Source organism: Candoia aspera, chromosome 3, assembly GCF_035149785.1.
Source record: "Candoia aspera isolate rCanAsp1 chromosome 3, rCanAsp1.hap2, whole genome shotgun sequence".
Classification (NCBI taxonomy): domain Eukaryota; kingdom Metazoa; phylum Chordata; class Lepidosauria; order Squamata; family Boidae; genus Candoia; species Candoia aspera.
Window position 1 is genome coordinate 90,319,012 of NC_086155.1, and position 16,852 is coordinate 90,335,863.

The 16,852-nt window shown below is 37.8% G+C and overlaps 1 protein-coding gene across 1 annotated transcript; it reads left to right on the forward strand.

The window, feature by feature from the left end:
* The first annotated feature begins 879 nt into the window (after positions 1-879).
* LOC134493645 (pancreatic alpha-amylase-like) lies at positions 880-16,486 on the forward strand. The gene is made up of 10 exons (XM_063298350.1): positions 880-1,401; positions 3,269-3,415; positions 5,107-5,304; positions 8,473-8,703; positions 9,685-9,818; positions 9,912-10,034; positions 10,438-10,537; positions 12,604-12,725; positions 12,921-13,046; positions 13,795-16,486. Exons 1-10 carry the CDS (start codon positions 1,234-1,236, stop codon positions 13,982-13,984), a joined length of 1,539 nt encoding a protein of 512 aa, XP_063154420.1. The 5' UTR covers positions 880-1,233; the 3' UTR covers positions 13,985-16,486.
* The last annotated feature ends 366 nt before the right edge of the window (positions 16,487-16,852 follow it).

Below are 16,852 nucleotides of genomic sequence, written 5' to 3' on the forward strand. Positions count from 1 at the left end.
CATAAACCTCTCTGTACAAGGTGCTTAAATTTACCTCTTGTAATTTACAACCTTTGGACTTTAAAATAGCTTTGACTGACATTTGGAGGACTAATGAAAAATCTTAACCTCCTATCAGCTCTTGATAAGAATTTCCCTTGCTCCTCCAGGTTATTAAAGCGGCTTCTGTTAATCAATGGATTAGGATGAAAAAAGGAAAAAAAGGAAGAATGATGAAAAGAAAGGAAAAAATGATTATCTCCTATCAGCTCCTGATAGGAAATAATAGCTTTTCCCCTTTTTCAGATAATAGCATTTCTTGCCCAAACCAAGTTTTTTTTTATCACAAATTTAAAAAAATAACTTTAAAAAATGAAATACAAATCCTACGTGTAGCAAAACACCCTTATATGTGGGAATCCCCAATCTCACTTTGGCTACAGGACTGGTGACAGATGAGTGAGAGGAAGAGCCAAAGGGAAAGCAAATAACAAAGCCCATCTCTGTCACTTCACTGTTGGCACAGCACTTCATGCAGGATCTCCCCAGTGCAGAATAACTCCCGTCTACAGAACTCAGAGATCCACAGAATTCAGGAAAAGTGGTTGAGCTTAAGATAAACTATCAGCTGCCTTTCTTTGTGTAGAGGGAGGCAGCTGCCTCAGCCCACAGTTTTTTAATGTCATGGAAAAATAGCAAGATTTTATGTCTTTCTATGGTTATTATTGGGAGAAGAGAGTTATGTGAGTTTTGTTGGCTCAGGTGGCATACCTTGGTCTTGGATGTTATGTATCTTTTGACACTCAACCTCAAGCAGCCAAATGTATTGGGCTGTTCCCATGAGCTTAGTGCTAAGCTAAGCTTAAGTATTATTTCTTGGTATTTGTGGAAGAGAGTCTTCTAAAAAACATCTGTACTGGAACCCTCTGCCGTTTGTTTGATTTGCAGATCTCCTTGAAGCAGATAGTACATTATCTAATATATTTAGCAGAGAACACAGATGTGATCAATCATGCTGAATCTTATCCTGGTTTATGCATTCAGAGTTGTTCCCCAGAGAATGTGGTTCTTTATCTTCACCTGTTTCCCTTGTTTAAACCATTAAATGGCATGACCTTTGATTAAAGGAAATCTACTAAACGAGGCCAATTGTGTTGAATGTGTCATGACTGATATGTACTTTGAGCTGTACCAGAAATATAAATACTGAAAACTGCAACTGGAAGCAGAAAAAGACCCATTGGCCAAGGCAAAATGTGGATTTTAATTCTCCTTGCTGCTCTGGAGATTTGTTGGGCTCAGTATAACCCAAATACATTGCCTGGAAGGACATCTATTGTTCACCTCTTTGAATGGCGTTGGAACGACATTGCTCTTGAATGCGAACGTTACTTAGCACCTAATGGATTTGGTGGAGTTCAGGTAGGCAGATTTTCATGGGAACATCTGGGAAGGATGTCTATGTCTTTGGCACAACTTCTCTAATTCCAAGAAAATCGGTATTGAATTCAACTGAAATTGCAATTGAAAACAACCAATGTTAACAATAGTGAAGGGCTGGGGAGATTTAGTGAAGGGCTGGGGAGATTTTTTTTTCATGGTATAAGAAATGCAAGACTAAATCACCTTTCAAGCACGCAGACTCCACTCCCAGGATTTCCAAGCCAGTATGGCAATTGCTGAGTATTCTGGGAGTTGAAGTTCACACCTCTAAAGAACAGCTTGGTTTGGGAAGGATTGGCCTAAATGAATGAAACTTCTATAAAGAAATGTGACAGTGAAAGGGTTGCATTGGCCTATTTCTGATGTAGAGCAAATTCATGTAGTGGTATACTGAGTGAATCTGTGAAGTCTGACAAGTACCTGTAAATGTTCCAATTGATTTATCAGGCATCAAATTTGCAATTCAGTTCCTTTTCAAGCATCTGACTGGTTGCTGAAACTTGGGTAAATGAAGGCAAATAAATAAGTAGTGAGATGAATACTGGTAGAAGAATTGTTGCATCAACAGACACCCAGATTGCAGATTTACTCAGTATTTATTTTCAGTGTGGCAATCTGAGCACCTCAGCTACCATTTAATTAACTACTTCATCAATCATAAGGACATTCTGGCACAGCAGATAGAAAACAAAATCATTTTGCTATATTCTTTAATGACTACATTATGTATAATGGAGATTGTGAAAATGAAAACACTGTAGAGTATTAAAGCTGAGGAGTATTTACTGATGACCATTTTGCTAATGGTAATGCATCATCAGATGCAGATTGCTATGTCTTTCTATCTGATGATGAACACATTCCCACGTTCGTCCCAAGAAGTAGAATAATGGGATTTTTTATTATTATTACTATTATTATCATTATTGTTGTTGTTATTACAATCTGGACCAGTATTTTTTATGCTTACCAAAACAATGTATAGCAAACAACTTCTTTTAATGAGGAACACCTAATTTACCATGCTATCTAATATATGATCACTAGAGTTCTGGTCTTCTATATAAACTGAATGTTCCTCTAGTACTTCGTTAAGAATATATATAAAATGAAGGCGTGACAACTTTTCTAGCTGGATGTAGCTGACATACCAATATGCTTAATGTGCAATGCATCGTTCTTATTTTGTTAATCCAGTACAAGTTGTTGTTTGCATTGAAAATAAGGCAGTCAATCTCACCTCATACCCAAAATTTATTGTGACCCAGTAGAAGTCAATGTTTTGTCAGATGAGCAGGCAAGCCTGTTCATAATATTCTGAGCGTCAAATGGATTACATGTTCATGTGTAGAGTAATAGAGGTGAATTCAGAGTGTAGTTCACTCCTACAGTGAATTAGTCCTCTTGCCAGTTCTTCCAATTTTCTCCTAATAAGTGTTTTATTTTGAAAGGATGGGAAAACTGACTGCATGAGGGACATGCTCATGAAGGCAGAAAAGGTTTTACAGGCCTTTACTTAACTGAAATAAGATTCATAAGATTTGTAGTTACTCTTAAGTTTCTGATTTGAATCTGGAAAGTTTAAGAATCCCATGAACTCAAGCAGGAAAAAGTAAGGGAAGGCTGTGGGCTATCTGCACATTGGGCTTTTCCAAACTGTCTTTAAAGGATTCCTTAAGATAACTTGGAAAAAAACCCAAGTGCTTTCAAATCAAGGTAAGGGTTGTACCATAGAGAATCTCCCTGTGTTGGCTGTTTTCCATGGACCATGTAAAAAAGCACTTTCAGCCCGCCACTAAAGTATTGAAATTAAGTTCTGCGTCTGATTATATTATATAATTCACAGATCTCTCCTCCAAATGAAAACCTTGTCATTACAACACCATGGAGACCATGGTGGGAAAGATACCAACCCATCAGCTATCGGCTATGTTCACGATCTGGAAATGAGAGTGAATTTAAAGACATGGTGATCAGATGTAACAATGTTGGAGTAAGTGATTTGAGATTCTGTTTAGGACTTTCAGCTCAAATTAACTCTGCTTCCATACCAGTGATACGCATTCTTAAATAATAGCTTGCATTCTCTCAAACTACTGATGGGACCACCCAATTCAAAATGGAGCCATATTAATTGGATTAATTTAGAAAATGGTCACGAACGTCCTGAACTCATACAGTTTAAGATTAGCCCCCTCCAAATCTTCACATTCTAGAAAATACCATTTTGAGGGCAATAAAGTCTAGAGTCTCCCTAATACTGAGAGGCTGCCTGGCGTCCCCCTTTCTTTGAATTACCAAAATGAGGACAAAAGTTATTGGGTGGATTTCACGTATTACTATATGATGTAGTCCTCTATGATTCCATAGGCATGTACAGAAGCATCCAAGCCTGCAAAAATGATAAGAAATTAGTTCATGTGATTCCCAGTCCCTAGAAATGTCAGGAATCAAGAAAATTACATTTCTCATAGTTACATTTGTCAGACACCAGACACTACAGTCCATGTTCGTATCAGTGCTGGGAATCAGGAGAACTATGTTTTGCATCATTCCTAGTCAGCTAGGACCCTGATCTACAAGCTGGGTCTAAATAATAAAGGTATACAGTAGTAATAGGAGCTATTTTGGGAACACCAACCACCATCCTTCCGAATTTCGAAAGGAGGAAGGATCAATAAGGAGCATTTGAAAAGCACAGCATGGGAAAGCAAAGCTCATTTTGACTACGAAATCATCTAATGTTTTTTGTAAATGGTTTCATTACTGCTGTTTTACGTCTGCCCTACAGAGAAAGGTGAAATGTAAATTAGGATTGGAGCAGATTCTGGAGGGATGGACTGATAATAGTCCTCACAAACACAAAGTGCTTTATTTGATACTCTTTGGCTATGATACTGCCAGTGCACAAAGCTCAGAACTGTACTTTGGCAAATCAGTGTGGGGAAGTAGTTCATCACTGGGAACGGGGCACCTGCCAAGAATGTGATTTCCATGCCTTTAACTGAGCCTGGTGCACAGATGGTATCATTAAAAGGGCAGTTGGGTAGCTTTCAAAGGTAGTAATGGAAGCCCAAGGGGAAACGTGTTTCTAAGGTATGTTGAATATAAGCAGTTTAAAAATATCGCAGCATCTTGAACTGTGCTGGTAAGTGAGTGGGAATATGCAATTATAATACCTAGCAACACACTCCAAGTGTTCACACGTATAGTCTTACTCAATGATCTTTACAGTCAATTAGCTCTTAATATCCCCTTATTGTGGAAGGCAGGCTGCCTTGAGAAAATGATTATCCAATTAAGGCCAAATTGTGAAGGTATGTATGGATTCATGTCTGGAGACTTCCTGATCTATAGCTTATATAGTACTTTTATCTATTCTTCTGAAGCTACAGTTCTAATTATGCTGGGAAAGAAATTAACACTGGTCTCTCACAAGCCACAGAATATCTGCCTTGCCCATGATTAAAGAAAACGAATGTCATGAGGATATGACATTGCCACAGAATAGTGTTATGTCACAGGGTGATGTCGTTGTGACATCAGTGTGGAACAGGCATGGATTATATAATTTGCATGATGATGTCATGAAGCACTGGGTGTCACTCCCCCCTCCCCCATGCCCATGGAGCCTCCTTTCAAATTGCTTTACAAATATAACCTGATTGACTATTCTCTGCTCAGGTATACATTTACGTGGATGCTGTTGTCAACCATATGTGTGGAGCTGCTGCTGGATCTGGCAACTATTCTACATGTGGAAGCTACTTTGATTCAGGGAAGCGAGACTTTCCTGCTGTACCATACTCTGGGTGGGATTTCAATGATGGGAAATGCAGTACAGCAAGTGGAGAGATAGAAAATTATAATGATCTTTACCAGGTACATTTCTGAATTCATTATATATGTGCATTCTGTTCTTTATTCTTTAATGGTTGAAACATTTGACATGAGTCATGCCAGGTGAGAGTGCATATGGACAGCATCGTGTTTAAGCCAGATTTCCGGCACTATAAACACCCAATAACAATATTTGTTTTATTTATTTATTTCTTCAATTTCTATAGCCGCCCATCTCAACCAGTGATTCTGGGAGGCTCTCAACAATAAAAACCATAAAACCATAAAACAATTACAATTAAAACAATTACAATAACAAATAAATATACATGGCTGCCAAGTAAACAATGTAAGATGTTATTTTTTATTTATTTACTCAGTTTCTATAGCCACCCAATATGCTGATCTTTCATGAGTCTGTTAGCCAATCGTTCACACTGTTAGCTACTAGTGTGAATATGATGCTGAGCATATGGAACTGAATACAAGTAAAGTGCATGTATGCATGCATGTGTGCGTGGCTGTTCTAGAATCATGTAATCTGTGAGCAGAAGAATAAAATTTTAGAAATACCAACTCGGATTTCTTAGGCAGAATCACACATGCATACCTCTCTTTCTCCACATACACGCTTAATCAAGGTTATTTTCTGACTTGGCTTAATTCTGTTGGCTGTATAGAGATGCAGGCTTTTCTGGGTCCCAGTGCCCGCCATTTAAAATCCATGGCTGGTGTGTCAGATCTCAGTGGGCCCTGGGCTGGGGTATGTCCCTTCCAGGGGGGCTGCAGGAATATAACTGATTGTTTTGCTTCTATGTTCACTTAGCCATAACTTCTGTCATCCACGTTGACAACATATGGTTAGCATTAATGACAGTTTGAGCCATGAAACTGGCTTAAAATAGTAAATACTGGCCACAGTTCATGATTTAGAGGCAATCCTAACCTGTGGTTAATACATAATTAAAGGTTTCTTAGGTTTTCTTGCCTGTGGCAAAGATGATGAAAGGAGGCACACTTAAGCCTGAGATTCAGCTAGAGTCAGTCTTGCCATGCTAATGTAGGGGATGGGCAACCTGTGGATTGCATGTGGTCCCAATGCCACATTAGGAACCCTGCCAGGATGCAATGGGCGGACATTTGTACCTGTGTTGGTAATGTTTAGAGGAATTTTAAACTGCAAAATATATGCCTTAAACCTCCCCCCCTCCCGTTAAAAACTCTGTGTTCCCTCCAGGCTATTTTTTTTATCCATGTTTAGGGGAATTTAAGGGCAAAATGAGTTATTTAAGTGCTGGCCAACTTAACTTGCCCATTAAACCTCCCAATATTGCCCCCAAAAACTTTGGCGGGGAGGGGCCCGGCCCATTTTGTGAGCGTGCTATGGAAACAACGGAAACAAAGATCTTTTTTTCTCTCTCTTTTTTCAATTCCAAGTGTTAAAAGGAACATTATACACACACATACACACATGTGCATGTTCACACAGACACATAATCTGTACTGCTACACTACACTGGCTTGGTGTGATCTATAAATGTCGCTACTCAGTCCAAACTTTGGTTAATTTAGTTGAATACTTTCTGCTTCAGCAGTTCTGAAGCTGTATGTTGCCATGTGGCGGTACAGTGTTCCATAAAATAAAATCATTAAAACATTAAGAGTCCTGTGAGTGCATGGTAAATCTACCCATAGAGAAGGCTGCCCACTGAGTCTCCACATGATCCTTTTTTTAATCATACACCATTAATGAGAGGCCATTGTACTATATCCCTGCATTATATTTTATGCTGGGACACAGAGGAATTACCTGCCCACAGTGAATGAATTTTCAAAGTCAGTTTTATTTATTGATTGCAATAAGCAAGTTTTTATATTGCCCAACAATCTCTCTGGACAGTTCCCAAAATAAATTTTTAAAAAGTGAAATATATAAATGTAATCAAATATAATGCTGCCATTAATACTGACCAAAAAAGAACTCTGGTCAGACCATCCACAGGTAAATAACAGGGCAATGACTGGCAACACATTTTTAAACTGGACACATGAATATGTTTGGGAGAATAGAAACAGTCTTTGCCCCCCCCCCCAAAAAAAAATCCACCATGCAAGGTGAACCAATTTTGGGAGAACAGTCAAGAGTTCAGATGCAATGGCTCCTCTGAGAATAAACACTATTTTAATATGCTATGATTTTTTTTAAAAAATGTATAAATTACGCCTTCTATTTTAAGAAAACAGTGTGTGCCTTAGCTATCAGAACTTCTGGTAATTTCACTCTGCTCCAGTTTCATAGGCTTGGCAGGGAGCTTCCTTATGCCTTCTCCATGAGATACCATAAATTACAGAGATGAAGGGTGGGTGAAGCAGAGCTAGCCCAATCAACTTCTGCACAGCCTGACCAAGGTTTTGGGGATGGGGCTGATTTGAAGACCTGCAGGCCTGATGAGCTGTCCCTGAAGGCCAGATGTGACCTCTGTGCTAAAGACTTGCTAGCTAGGATTTCCTCATGTGCAGGATACCAATTTGAATAACATTCTGGTGCTTGAGGAACACCATGAAAAGTCCATTGACTTGTATGATTGCCTGAATCATTGTCACTGCTCTCCTGGAACACTGCTGGATGGGAAGTCACAACAAGGAAGCCTGTCTTCATGAGTTACAATATATTACCCAGTTTGATATTCTTCTGTTTCAGAAGACCTGGACAGCTAGCCATCTGTGTACTGAAGGCTATAAATGCTTGTCACTTCTGACAGTCTCTGAAACAGGACGAAGGAGATTCCATGTAGATTTGAGAAACCGTATCTCAGTTGGTCTTAACACCAAGTTCCCTCTTCTAGATCCCTTTGACAGTTTTGCACAAGCAGTCATCCATGAGAATTTGCTCCTTATAAATGTTTATGTACCCCCTAACATCATTCACCCTCAAATTGTAGAAATCTGGTCAAAAGCAGAAATCTACATTAATAATCTTTGGCTGCCCTCCCATGGTCCTGTTGCTGTAGCTGGAGATTTTAACACCAAATTAGGTTTAAATGACAACCTACTATATTCCAAATTTTATCATCTACATCCCATCCTAGAAGTCGACCCCCCCCCCTTTCTCTTTCCTAGTCAGAGAATCCAAGGACAACCTTGGAGACTTTAAGGTCTGTTTATGTTGGAAAAAAGCAGCTGATTTTTTAAAATAAACTTTCTGAACAGGTTCGGGACTGTCGCCTTGTTAGTCTTCTTGATCTTGCACTAGAGAAGGACTACGTGCGTTCCAAAATTGCAGAGTATATGAACCACCTAATTGACATTGGTGTAGCAGGATTTCGAATGGATGCTTCCAAGCACATGTGGCCGGGAGATATGAAAGCCTTTTTGGACAAACTAAAAAATCTCAACACAGTGTGGTTTGCTGAAGGGACAAGGCCATTTATCTTCCAAGAGGTAAACTGCCTACATATCCATTTCATACCAAGGATCAATATCAAATACATACAAAGATTGGGAAAATGGCAAGGTTGAACATTTTGCTAGGGCTCCAGTTCCAGGTAAAAGCCAAGGCTGGAAGTAATACAACAAAATGAGAAAATAATCTTATTTGTTAGTAATAGTGATAATGATAGTAATAAGCCACCTAATTAAAACAATTTAAAAACAATAGATTAAAAGATCATAATTCCAAAGCTGGTGTGGAATATTTGTAGATTTAAATTTATGCCCCAAACCCACCATTGCATGCTGACAGTTTAGCATCTAGAGGGACTTTTTTTAAAAGAAGAGAAGAATTTTTTGGCTTTTTATAGACAACAACCTTGCAACATCATATCTTTATGCACTCAACATTATTTAGACTGGCCTGCATATTGCTGCTAAGCTGTTCTAGCCAAGATGCCCATGATTTCATTAGTAAAACTTGATGGCTCCTAATTGCATGTGAACTGACTCCACTGAAAAGCAAGTAAAATGAAGTGATTCTATACTATTCATTTCTTGCAGGTGAACATCAAGTAATTCTTTGATGTTTGAAGCAGGCAACATTAAAACATGTAGATATGAGATTAGCCTGTAGGCAAAGCTGGAGCCCAATTATGTCTGTGTTCATATAGTTCACTTAGCCATGGTTTACATAGTTGGGTTTACTGAATTGGTTGGGTTCAAATTAAACCTTAAGTCCTGGTTTAGAAACCTTATTGATAGCATTCTTACAACATGCTAAGTCACAGACAAGCAAAATATATTTAGCTTAATGGAAATGAGGGTCCTGTTCAGCATAGACCACATACTGGATTTTTTCATTGCTTTACTCTATCAGGAGATAACTCAACCTGTGTTAAGCTATTGTCAGGTATATTTATGCAAAATATACATTGCCTTTTCCATCTCAAAGTTGTATGCCACAATAATTTTTCTTTTGATTTCCACCAGGTGATTGATCTAGGTGGGGAGAGCATTAAATCCAATGAGTACTTTGGAAATGGCCGAGTAACTGAATTCAAATATGGTGCAAAACTAGGGACAGTCATTCGCAAGTGGCATGGAGAAAAGATGGCTTATTTGAAGTAATTTTGCTTTATCCCTTTAAAAAAAAAAGATTCCTGAACACACCAACATACTGTTTTCAGTTAATCTAGCTCTTGCTTTTCTCTCCTTAGGAACTGGGGTGAAGGCTGGAGCTTTATGCCTTCCGAGAAAGCTGTTGTCTTTGTAGACAATCATGATAACCAGAGAGGTCACGGAGCTGGTGGAACTTCCATTTTGACCTTCTGGGACTCCAGGTGAGAAGTACTTTTGAAGGTCCACCTGCCAGTTGTTTCTTTAGGCTACGCAGGGCAACTGCCTCAGGTAGGAGGATTTGGGATAGTAGCAACAGTTCCTCAACTGTTCTTCATAAGTTCTCTTCCTCTCTTTTGGAAGGCAGAGCTGTGTGTGCCATGCAACCTGTTCTGCGTCCCTTAAACTAGCCAGCTGCTCTAAAGTCCACTAAAAGAACTTGAAAAAAAAAATAACTATCAATCTGGATTGCTTCTGTGCGTATGGAATGGAGTTAGACGTCTTTTCTCTTGCTCTCAGGCACCAAAATGTCTAGCATCAGGCCCAGAAGGCCTGGCGTAGTCCTCTTCCTGCTAGAGAAATATAAATCTTAGTTTCTGGTTCTCCTCTCTTTTGTTCCATATTTAGGCTCTATAAAATGGGAGTTGGCTTCATGCTTGCGCATCCATATGGCTTTACCAGGGTCATGTCAAGTTTCCGCTGGCCAAGGTATTTTGAAAATGGAAAGGTCAGTGTCTATTTTGTAAACTTAACGAACAACTTGGGGAAACAAGAGGCATCTATTTATTATGTGTTCAGTGTAAAGGAGTTGAACCTCATCTCTCCACAAGGAAGAGGGAATCTTGGGTGCCCTGATGGGTGTCTTTTATTAGGAACTGAAGTTTGACCCTGAAGTTGCTGTTGCCATGTTCCAAAACAATTCTGAGGGAGCTTCACTTCTAGGCACATTGCCTTTAAAGCTTTAATGGCTTGAAATTTAATATAACTGAAAGAATGCTTCTCTATATACCAGGCTGCCATTGTCTGAAAATGCCATTGTCTATAGAAATGCAACAAGCACCATCATTAGTATCTTTTCACTGTTGGGATAAAAGTTGTTTGGGGGGGCCATTTCACCAGTTTCTTGGTCCTTTGATATTTAATGGCTTTTTGCATTGTTTAATCAGTGTGTTCTGTTTTGTGGTATTATTTTCTAGACCAAGCAGATATTTGGGGCATGAAAGGCAGTTTTAAGTAGTAGTAGTAGTAGTGATACTATTACAAGTTTCAGTAAATGGAAGGGGGAGAAAAAGTATTTGACACAGGGACAAGAGTCCCAGGGAGGTTCGTATAATAGTGAAATAACTGTAATTAGTGAATTAAATTCCAAATAAAAACACTCTGTTCAAACAGTATTTTTACTATAGTTATTTCATAACTACTAGACATATGCGCCTCTTAAGGCTATTTAGGAGGTACAATTGGGAGGGTAGTGATGTCCTGTCCTTTCTTAATCATGCCCTTGCCCACTGAGTAATAAAGATTAGGCCTGAGGCTTTAAGTAAGTAAGTTCAGGCTTGAAGTCTTAAACTTGAATTAAATCAGTAATATAAGAGGAAACTCTGCCCTTGGGGCTCATAGTCATCTCTGGCTCAATCGTTATGATGTATTTTGTTTTAGACATTAGCCAACCAACATGTCTTATCTGCACTTTCAATAATAAGACACACAAAGAGATAAAGTGGACTAATTCAGTTTTTAAGGGGGTATGCCATTCTTAAATGCTCATCCATGGTTTTTTTAAAATCTGCTTAAAACAAAAAATCTAGTATATGAGAGAGTACAACAAAAGGGATATTTTATCATGCATGGTGGATGTGTAAAAAAGCTAGAAAATTTTGGATTCAAATACAGTGATTCAGAGGATTTTGAAGATTGAGATTTTAAAGATTAAAAGATTTTACAATTGAGACTAGAAGTCTTTTTGTATATGATAACCACAGCAAGATTATTCTATTCTATTTCCATCTACAAAGATGGAAAGATTTGGCAATGCCTACAATGGAGGAATGGTTGGTAAAGGTGATAGAACTTTCTGAGATGGCCAAATTGACTTCCTTGATCAGAGAAAAGACAGTATCTATGTTTAAGGCTGACTGGAAATCCCTTACGGACTTTTTGCATAAAACAGAAAAAAATGAACTTATGATTTATGGTTTTGATGATCAGATAGGATATATTATAGAAAGAAGAGAGTCCTGATGTATCTTTAGAGAAAGAGGTAAATTTGTAATTGTGCTTATACCTGCTGTAAAGAAGATCGGAAGCCACTTCTTTGTTCCTTTTTTCTTTCTTTTCTATTTTTCTTTTTCTTTCTTTCCTGCACTTTTAGATTTCTTTGATTTCTTTCTTTATCTTTTTTCTTCCTTACTGTATATTAGTTTGTATTAGTTTTTACCTTTGTTTTAAAAAATTTTGATACATATATACTGTGTGTATATATGTATATATATATATACAAACACACACACAGTATATGAGAGAGAGATAGGGGTTCTAGCTCAGATTGCTTCTTGTTTGGGCTAGCTTTCTGGCTACAAAGCTGCCCAGATGCCTTTAGCATGGCTTCTCCTCTGCCAGTTCAAATCTATGATGCTAGGCCAGGATTTATTCTGGTCACTTTCCAGCAATATAATAAATGATCCTCAGGCAGTCTTGTCTAGTTTATATATTTTAACATGTGTTGTTTTAATTTATTTACAGTTCTTTTCACCTCTAATATTTATGTTTCCCTGATTCGTATTTAACAACCAGGATATTAATGACTGGGTTGGACCTCCAAGTTATGGTGATGGATCAACTAAACCTGTAACAATTAATCCAGACACAACCTGTGGCAATGGCTGGATCTGTGAACATCGGTGGCGTCAAATAAGGTTAGAAAGTTTCACAACTCCTATTCCAGCACAAAGATATGCATGTTTCCCAACCTGTCATCCTCTAGCTCAATTCGACTTCAATTCCCATAATTTCAGCCAGGATTATGGGTATTTACATGCAACACATCAAGCTAGGAAAAAGCTAATGTAGATCAAGATTTTGAATAACTATTTTCCCTTCTCTTCTCCAAGAAATATGGTTATTTTCCGCAATGTTGTAGACGGGCAGCCATTTACCAATTGGTGGGACAATAACAGCAATCAAGTGGCATTTGGTCGTGGCAACCAAGGATTTATTGTCTTCAATAATGATGACTGGTAAGTAAACAGAGATTTTCAAGTAGGAAGACAGAAATCTTGTCAGAACTTGGAACTGCATAGCAGCATTTACCAACCAAATGCCTTTCAGTTCTGTGACTACGGACTCCATAATCTCCATCTAACCTTGCCATTGATTCTTCTGGCTAGAGCATATGGAAACTGTAGTCCAAAATATCTGGAAGGTACTGGGTTTGGAAAGGCTGCTATAGTCTCAAAAAATCAGGTTAGTCAGACACTCTCAGGAAGTTGTTTATTTCACTTTGCTTATTTATTAAAATGATAATTAATTAATTAAGTCATATGCTACCTGACTCCCAACAACTCTGGGCAGCTTTTTAGCTGATCTTTGGGATCACACCTTTACAAAGTACAAAGTGTTGAAAGAAGAGTGTGGTCACACACAAGTCACAATAGCAACAGTAGTGTACAAACTACTTTGCAAAGCAGTTGGGCCCCACAAGCCAATTCTTATTATTTCAGTTCAAAACAAAATTTACATGAAAAAATGAAGTACCTATCTATAGGAAGGGTTAGATACACAGTCAAAAATGCCTGACGGAGTGTGCTTTGGGACTTGAAATGCTAAAAACCAACACTTTGATTTGGGACTGGAAAATTGGATACCAATATTGGGTATTGCATTACAGAATATAGTCTCAAAGCAACAAAATTAATCTAGCGGGTAAAACAGTATGATATAAAATCACCACATTTGCCTAACTTGAAAACCTTTCTTTATTAATAGGAACCTGACTGCAACTTTGCAGACTGGCCTTCCTGGAGGAATTTACTGTGATATTATATCTGGACAGAAAGAGGGTAATATCTGTACCAGAATTAAAATCCACGTCCATGGAGATGGCACTGCTTATTTTAACATTAGCAGTGATGCTGAGGATCCATTTGTTGCCATCCACATCAATGCTAAATTATAATCTCAGTAAGAGAAATATATTTCGGCAATTTTGTTTTCCAAAATAATTTTGGACAGACGGAAAATAATTTGGACGCCTTCAAAAGAATGTTTATCTTCAGATAAATTTTCCGTTTGCTTTACTGAGAAATGGTCTTTGCCCTTTGTTTTGCATATGGGCTTTTGTTAGATTTTGCCTGTCACCTCTTATCTCAAATAGCTTCACATGGCCAGTCCTGTGACAGAGCATAAAATGTACAAAACAGTCACAACGTTCATGGTCTCATCACATACTGATTTTCATTCCACCAGTAGCTAGCTCTGAGCTCTGCGAATGTGAGGTCTCTCTCCCCATATAAGACTCATCACATAGAATGACCACTATATAGAAGGAGTTTCAGACAATCACCTTCTGGTAACAACAGTGCATGGATTTACCCTAGGTCTAGATTCATTTTTTTTCCAGTTCAATCAACCTACTCTGGGACTTTGCCCTCACAACAAAAGCAGTTGCATGGCAGGAGAAAGAGTGGATCTGTGGAAGCTGTCCCCATAAAGCCCTTCAAGGTAGTCCAGACAAGAAGCACAACCAGGAGTAGTAGCTCTATCTTTATTGTAAGGTTACATCAAGAGAATCTAGCAAGACTGAAAGTATTTCCCCCCTCCTTTCCTTTTACTCTTTCAAAAACTGGGGAGGATCCTTCTGAAACATTTCCTGCACCCTCCCTCCTCCTGTGGGCTGAGATGTCCTTTACACACCAGTTGTCCAGTCTGCAGCTCTCCCTCCTGTCTCCCAAGGTTATTCCCACATACTATAACAGTTTCCCACCATCTTTGCATAGGGAATGTCTACAGCAGTGTTTCTCAACCTTGGCAACTTTAAGATGTGTGGATTTCAACTCACAGAATTGAAATCCACACATCTTAAAGTTGCCAAGGTTGAGAAAACCTGGTCTATAGAGAAGGGTAGATTGAGCTGTAAGTGAAGGTTCCCCACATGTGCATTGAACCAGTTCTTCCTAGTTTTAACTCATGGAGACCATGGGGAGGTAGCTAGATCTTGAAGAATGACAGTCCTAGCAATTCAGCCTAGCAATGCTTTAGTGAGGCATTTCCCAGAAACAAAAATAGGAACAAAGTGGGCCACTGAAATAGAAGAAGTTGAACCCACCTTAAGCGACCAAGCTGCTAAGTATGCAGTTGGAGCAATGCCAGGTGGAACAGAGGATGTGGAAATTATTTTCCATTCAGAAACATATGTATTTTTGTAATCATTTTACTTAGAGTAAAACGCTGTTAAATACACTGTTAACATAAAGTACTGCTGTACACACCCACATTCAAGTCACACACATGTCCTTACCATTGCCAAAGGCATAAAACATATGTTTAAAGATCGTTGTAAATATTAGGAGGTATTACAGAACAGCTCTAACTTAATAGCTATGTTTTGTCTTGTCTTGTTCTGAATTGATAATTTCCAAGGTCAGATCTAATTTTTTCTTGGGTTGTAAACTTTGACAATAAATCAGTCACCAAATGAGAACTTTCTGTCCTTTTTTTAAATCCATACGTTTATTGTTAAAATATTGAAATACAAAGAAAGAAGGAAAAAAGCAAGGTGATACATAAAAATATTGCTACATTTGAATTAAACTATAGTGAAAAAAAATAGATTACTTTTTAGTGATACATTCTGCCTTTCCCTTCTGTTTGTATCCCCAACCACTAGCCATATTTGAGCTTTGCATCAAACATAGTAATTGTTAGTTTTTGAGTCCTAAAAAGACATATTCCAGATGTCTAAATCTGCTTTGCTCTATGATATATTGTATATAAGGGAGCCATTCCTGCTTGAACTTAGCTAAACTTCTATTGTGGATATATACAGTCAATGTTGCTCTTGCGGCATATTATCCAATTTTAGTCTCCCAGTCTGATATCATAGGCAAGGTATCTCTTTTCCAATGTTGTGCTTGGTTTATTTTTGCTTCAGTCTTAGTAAATTGTATCTTAGTAAATTGTAATATTTTTCATATATGGTTTCAGAATTAAGCCTAATAGAAATGTCTGTGGTTTCAGTTCAAATTTTATTTTTAGATTTGTTTTTATTTTTTTGATGTACTTCTCTCCAATACCTTTCCATTTTTTGCATGACCACCACATGTGGTAAAATGTTTCTTCTTTGTTACAACATTTCCAACATTTATATATCATTATCTATCTTAGAAATCACAAACATAGTTATGTATTATCTGTAGAATGTTTTGTATGAATTAAATTGTGCATTGGAGTAAATTTTATTGATTTTTTTCATAGCCCTTCCCATTGGTCCATTGTAATTATTTTTCTCAATTTTGCATCCATTTTATCATACAGTTTTTAATATGTTTGTTTGTTTGTTTATTATTCAAATTTTGTTACTGCCCAACTCCCCCAAAAGAGGGGATTTCTGTCTCTGTATCATATTTCAGCAACAATTTATAAACATGTCCTAGTAAATGACCTTGGTTTTATATAAGCATTTCAAATTCTGTCATCTTTCTCAAAGTCTCTTCTTTTTTAAGATTGCTTTTTATTTTGCTGGTTATTTGTAAATGCATTAATCATGGTAAAGTAACATTATGTCCTGATTGCTCTGAAATTTGGAATAACATCTTTGATTCCCTTACGTTTGAATGAACAGGGAGATGAAACGTATTTCAAAGAACTGTAAAGTTATCAGAAAGAAGGCAAAGATTTGCCATCTGAGCAGCAGAATATTGGATAACAGACCTAGGTGTGAAAAGATTAGATTTCAATTGAACATTGGGTGAAACCTCTTGTTGTGTGGTACTACAAATCCCAGGAGACCTTGCAAAATGGACTTTAGATAAGGAGTGGGGAGTAT

Bases quoted from the DNA above. Each gene is read 5' to 3' on its own strand.
- LOC134493645 (XM_063298350.1), top strand. From the start codon at position 1,234: ATGTGGATTTTAATTCTCCTTGCTGCTCTGGAGATTTGTTGGGCTCAG. The intron at 9,819-9,911 runs GTAATTTTGCTT...TTCTCTCCTTAG, and splicing joins GAAAAGATGGCTTATTTGAA to GAACTGGGGTGAAGGCTGGA. The intron at 13,047-13,794 runs GTAAGTAAACAG...CTTTATTAATAG, and splicing joins GTCTTCAATAATGATGACTG to GAACCTGACTGCAACTTTGC.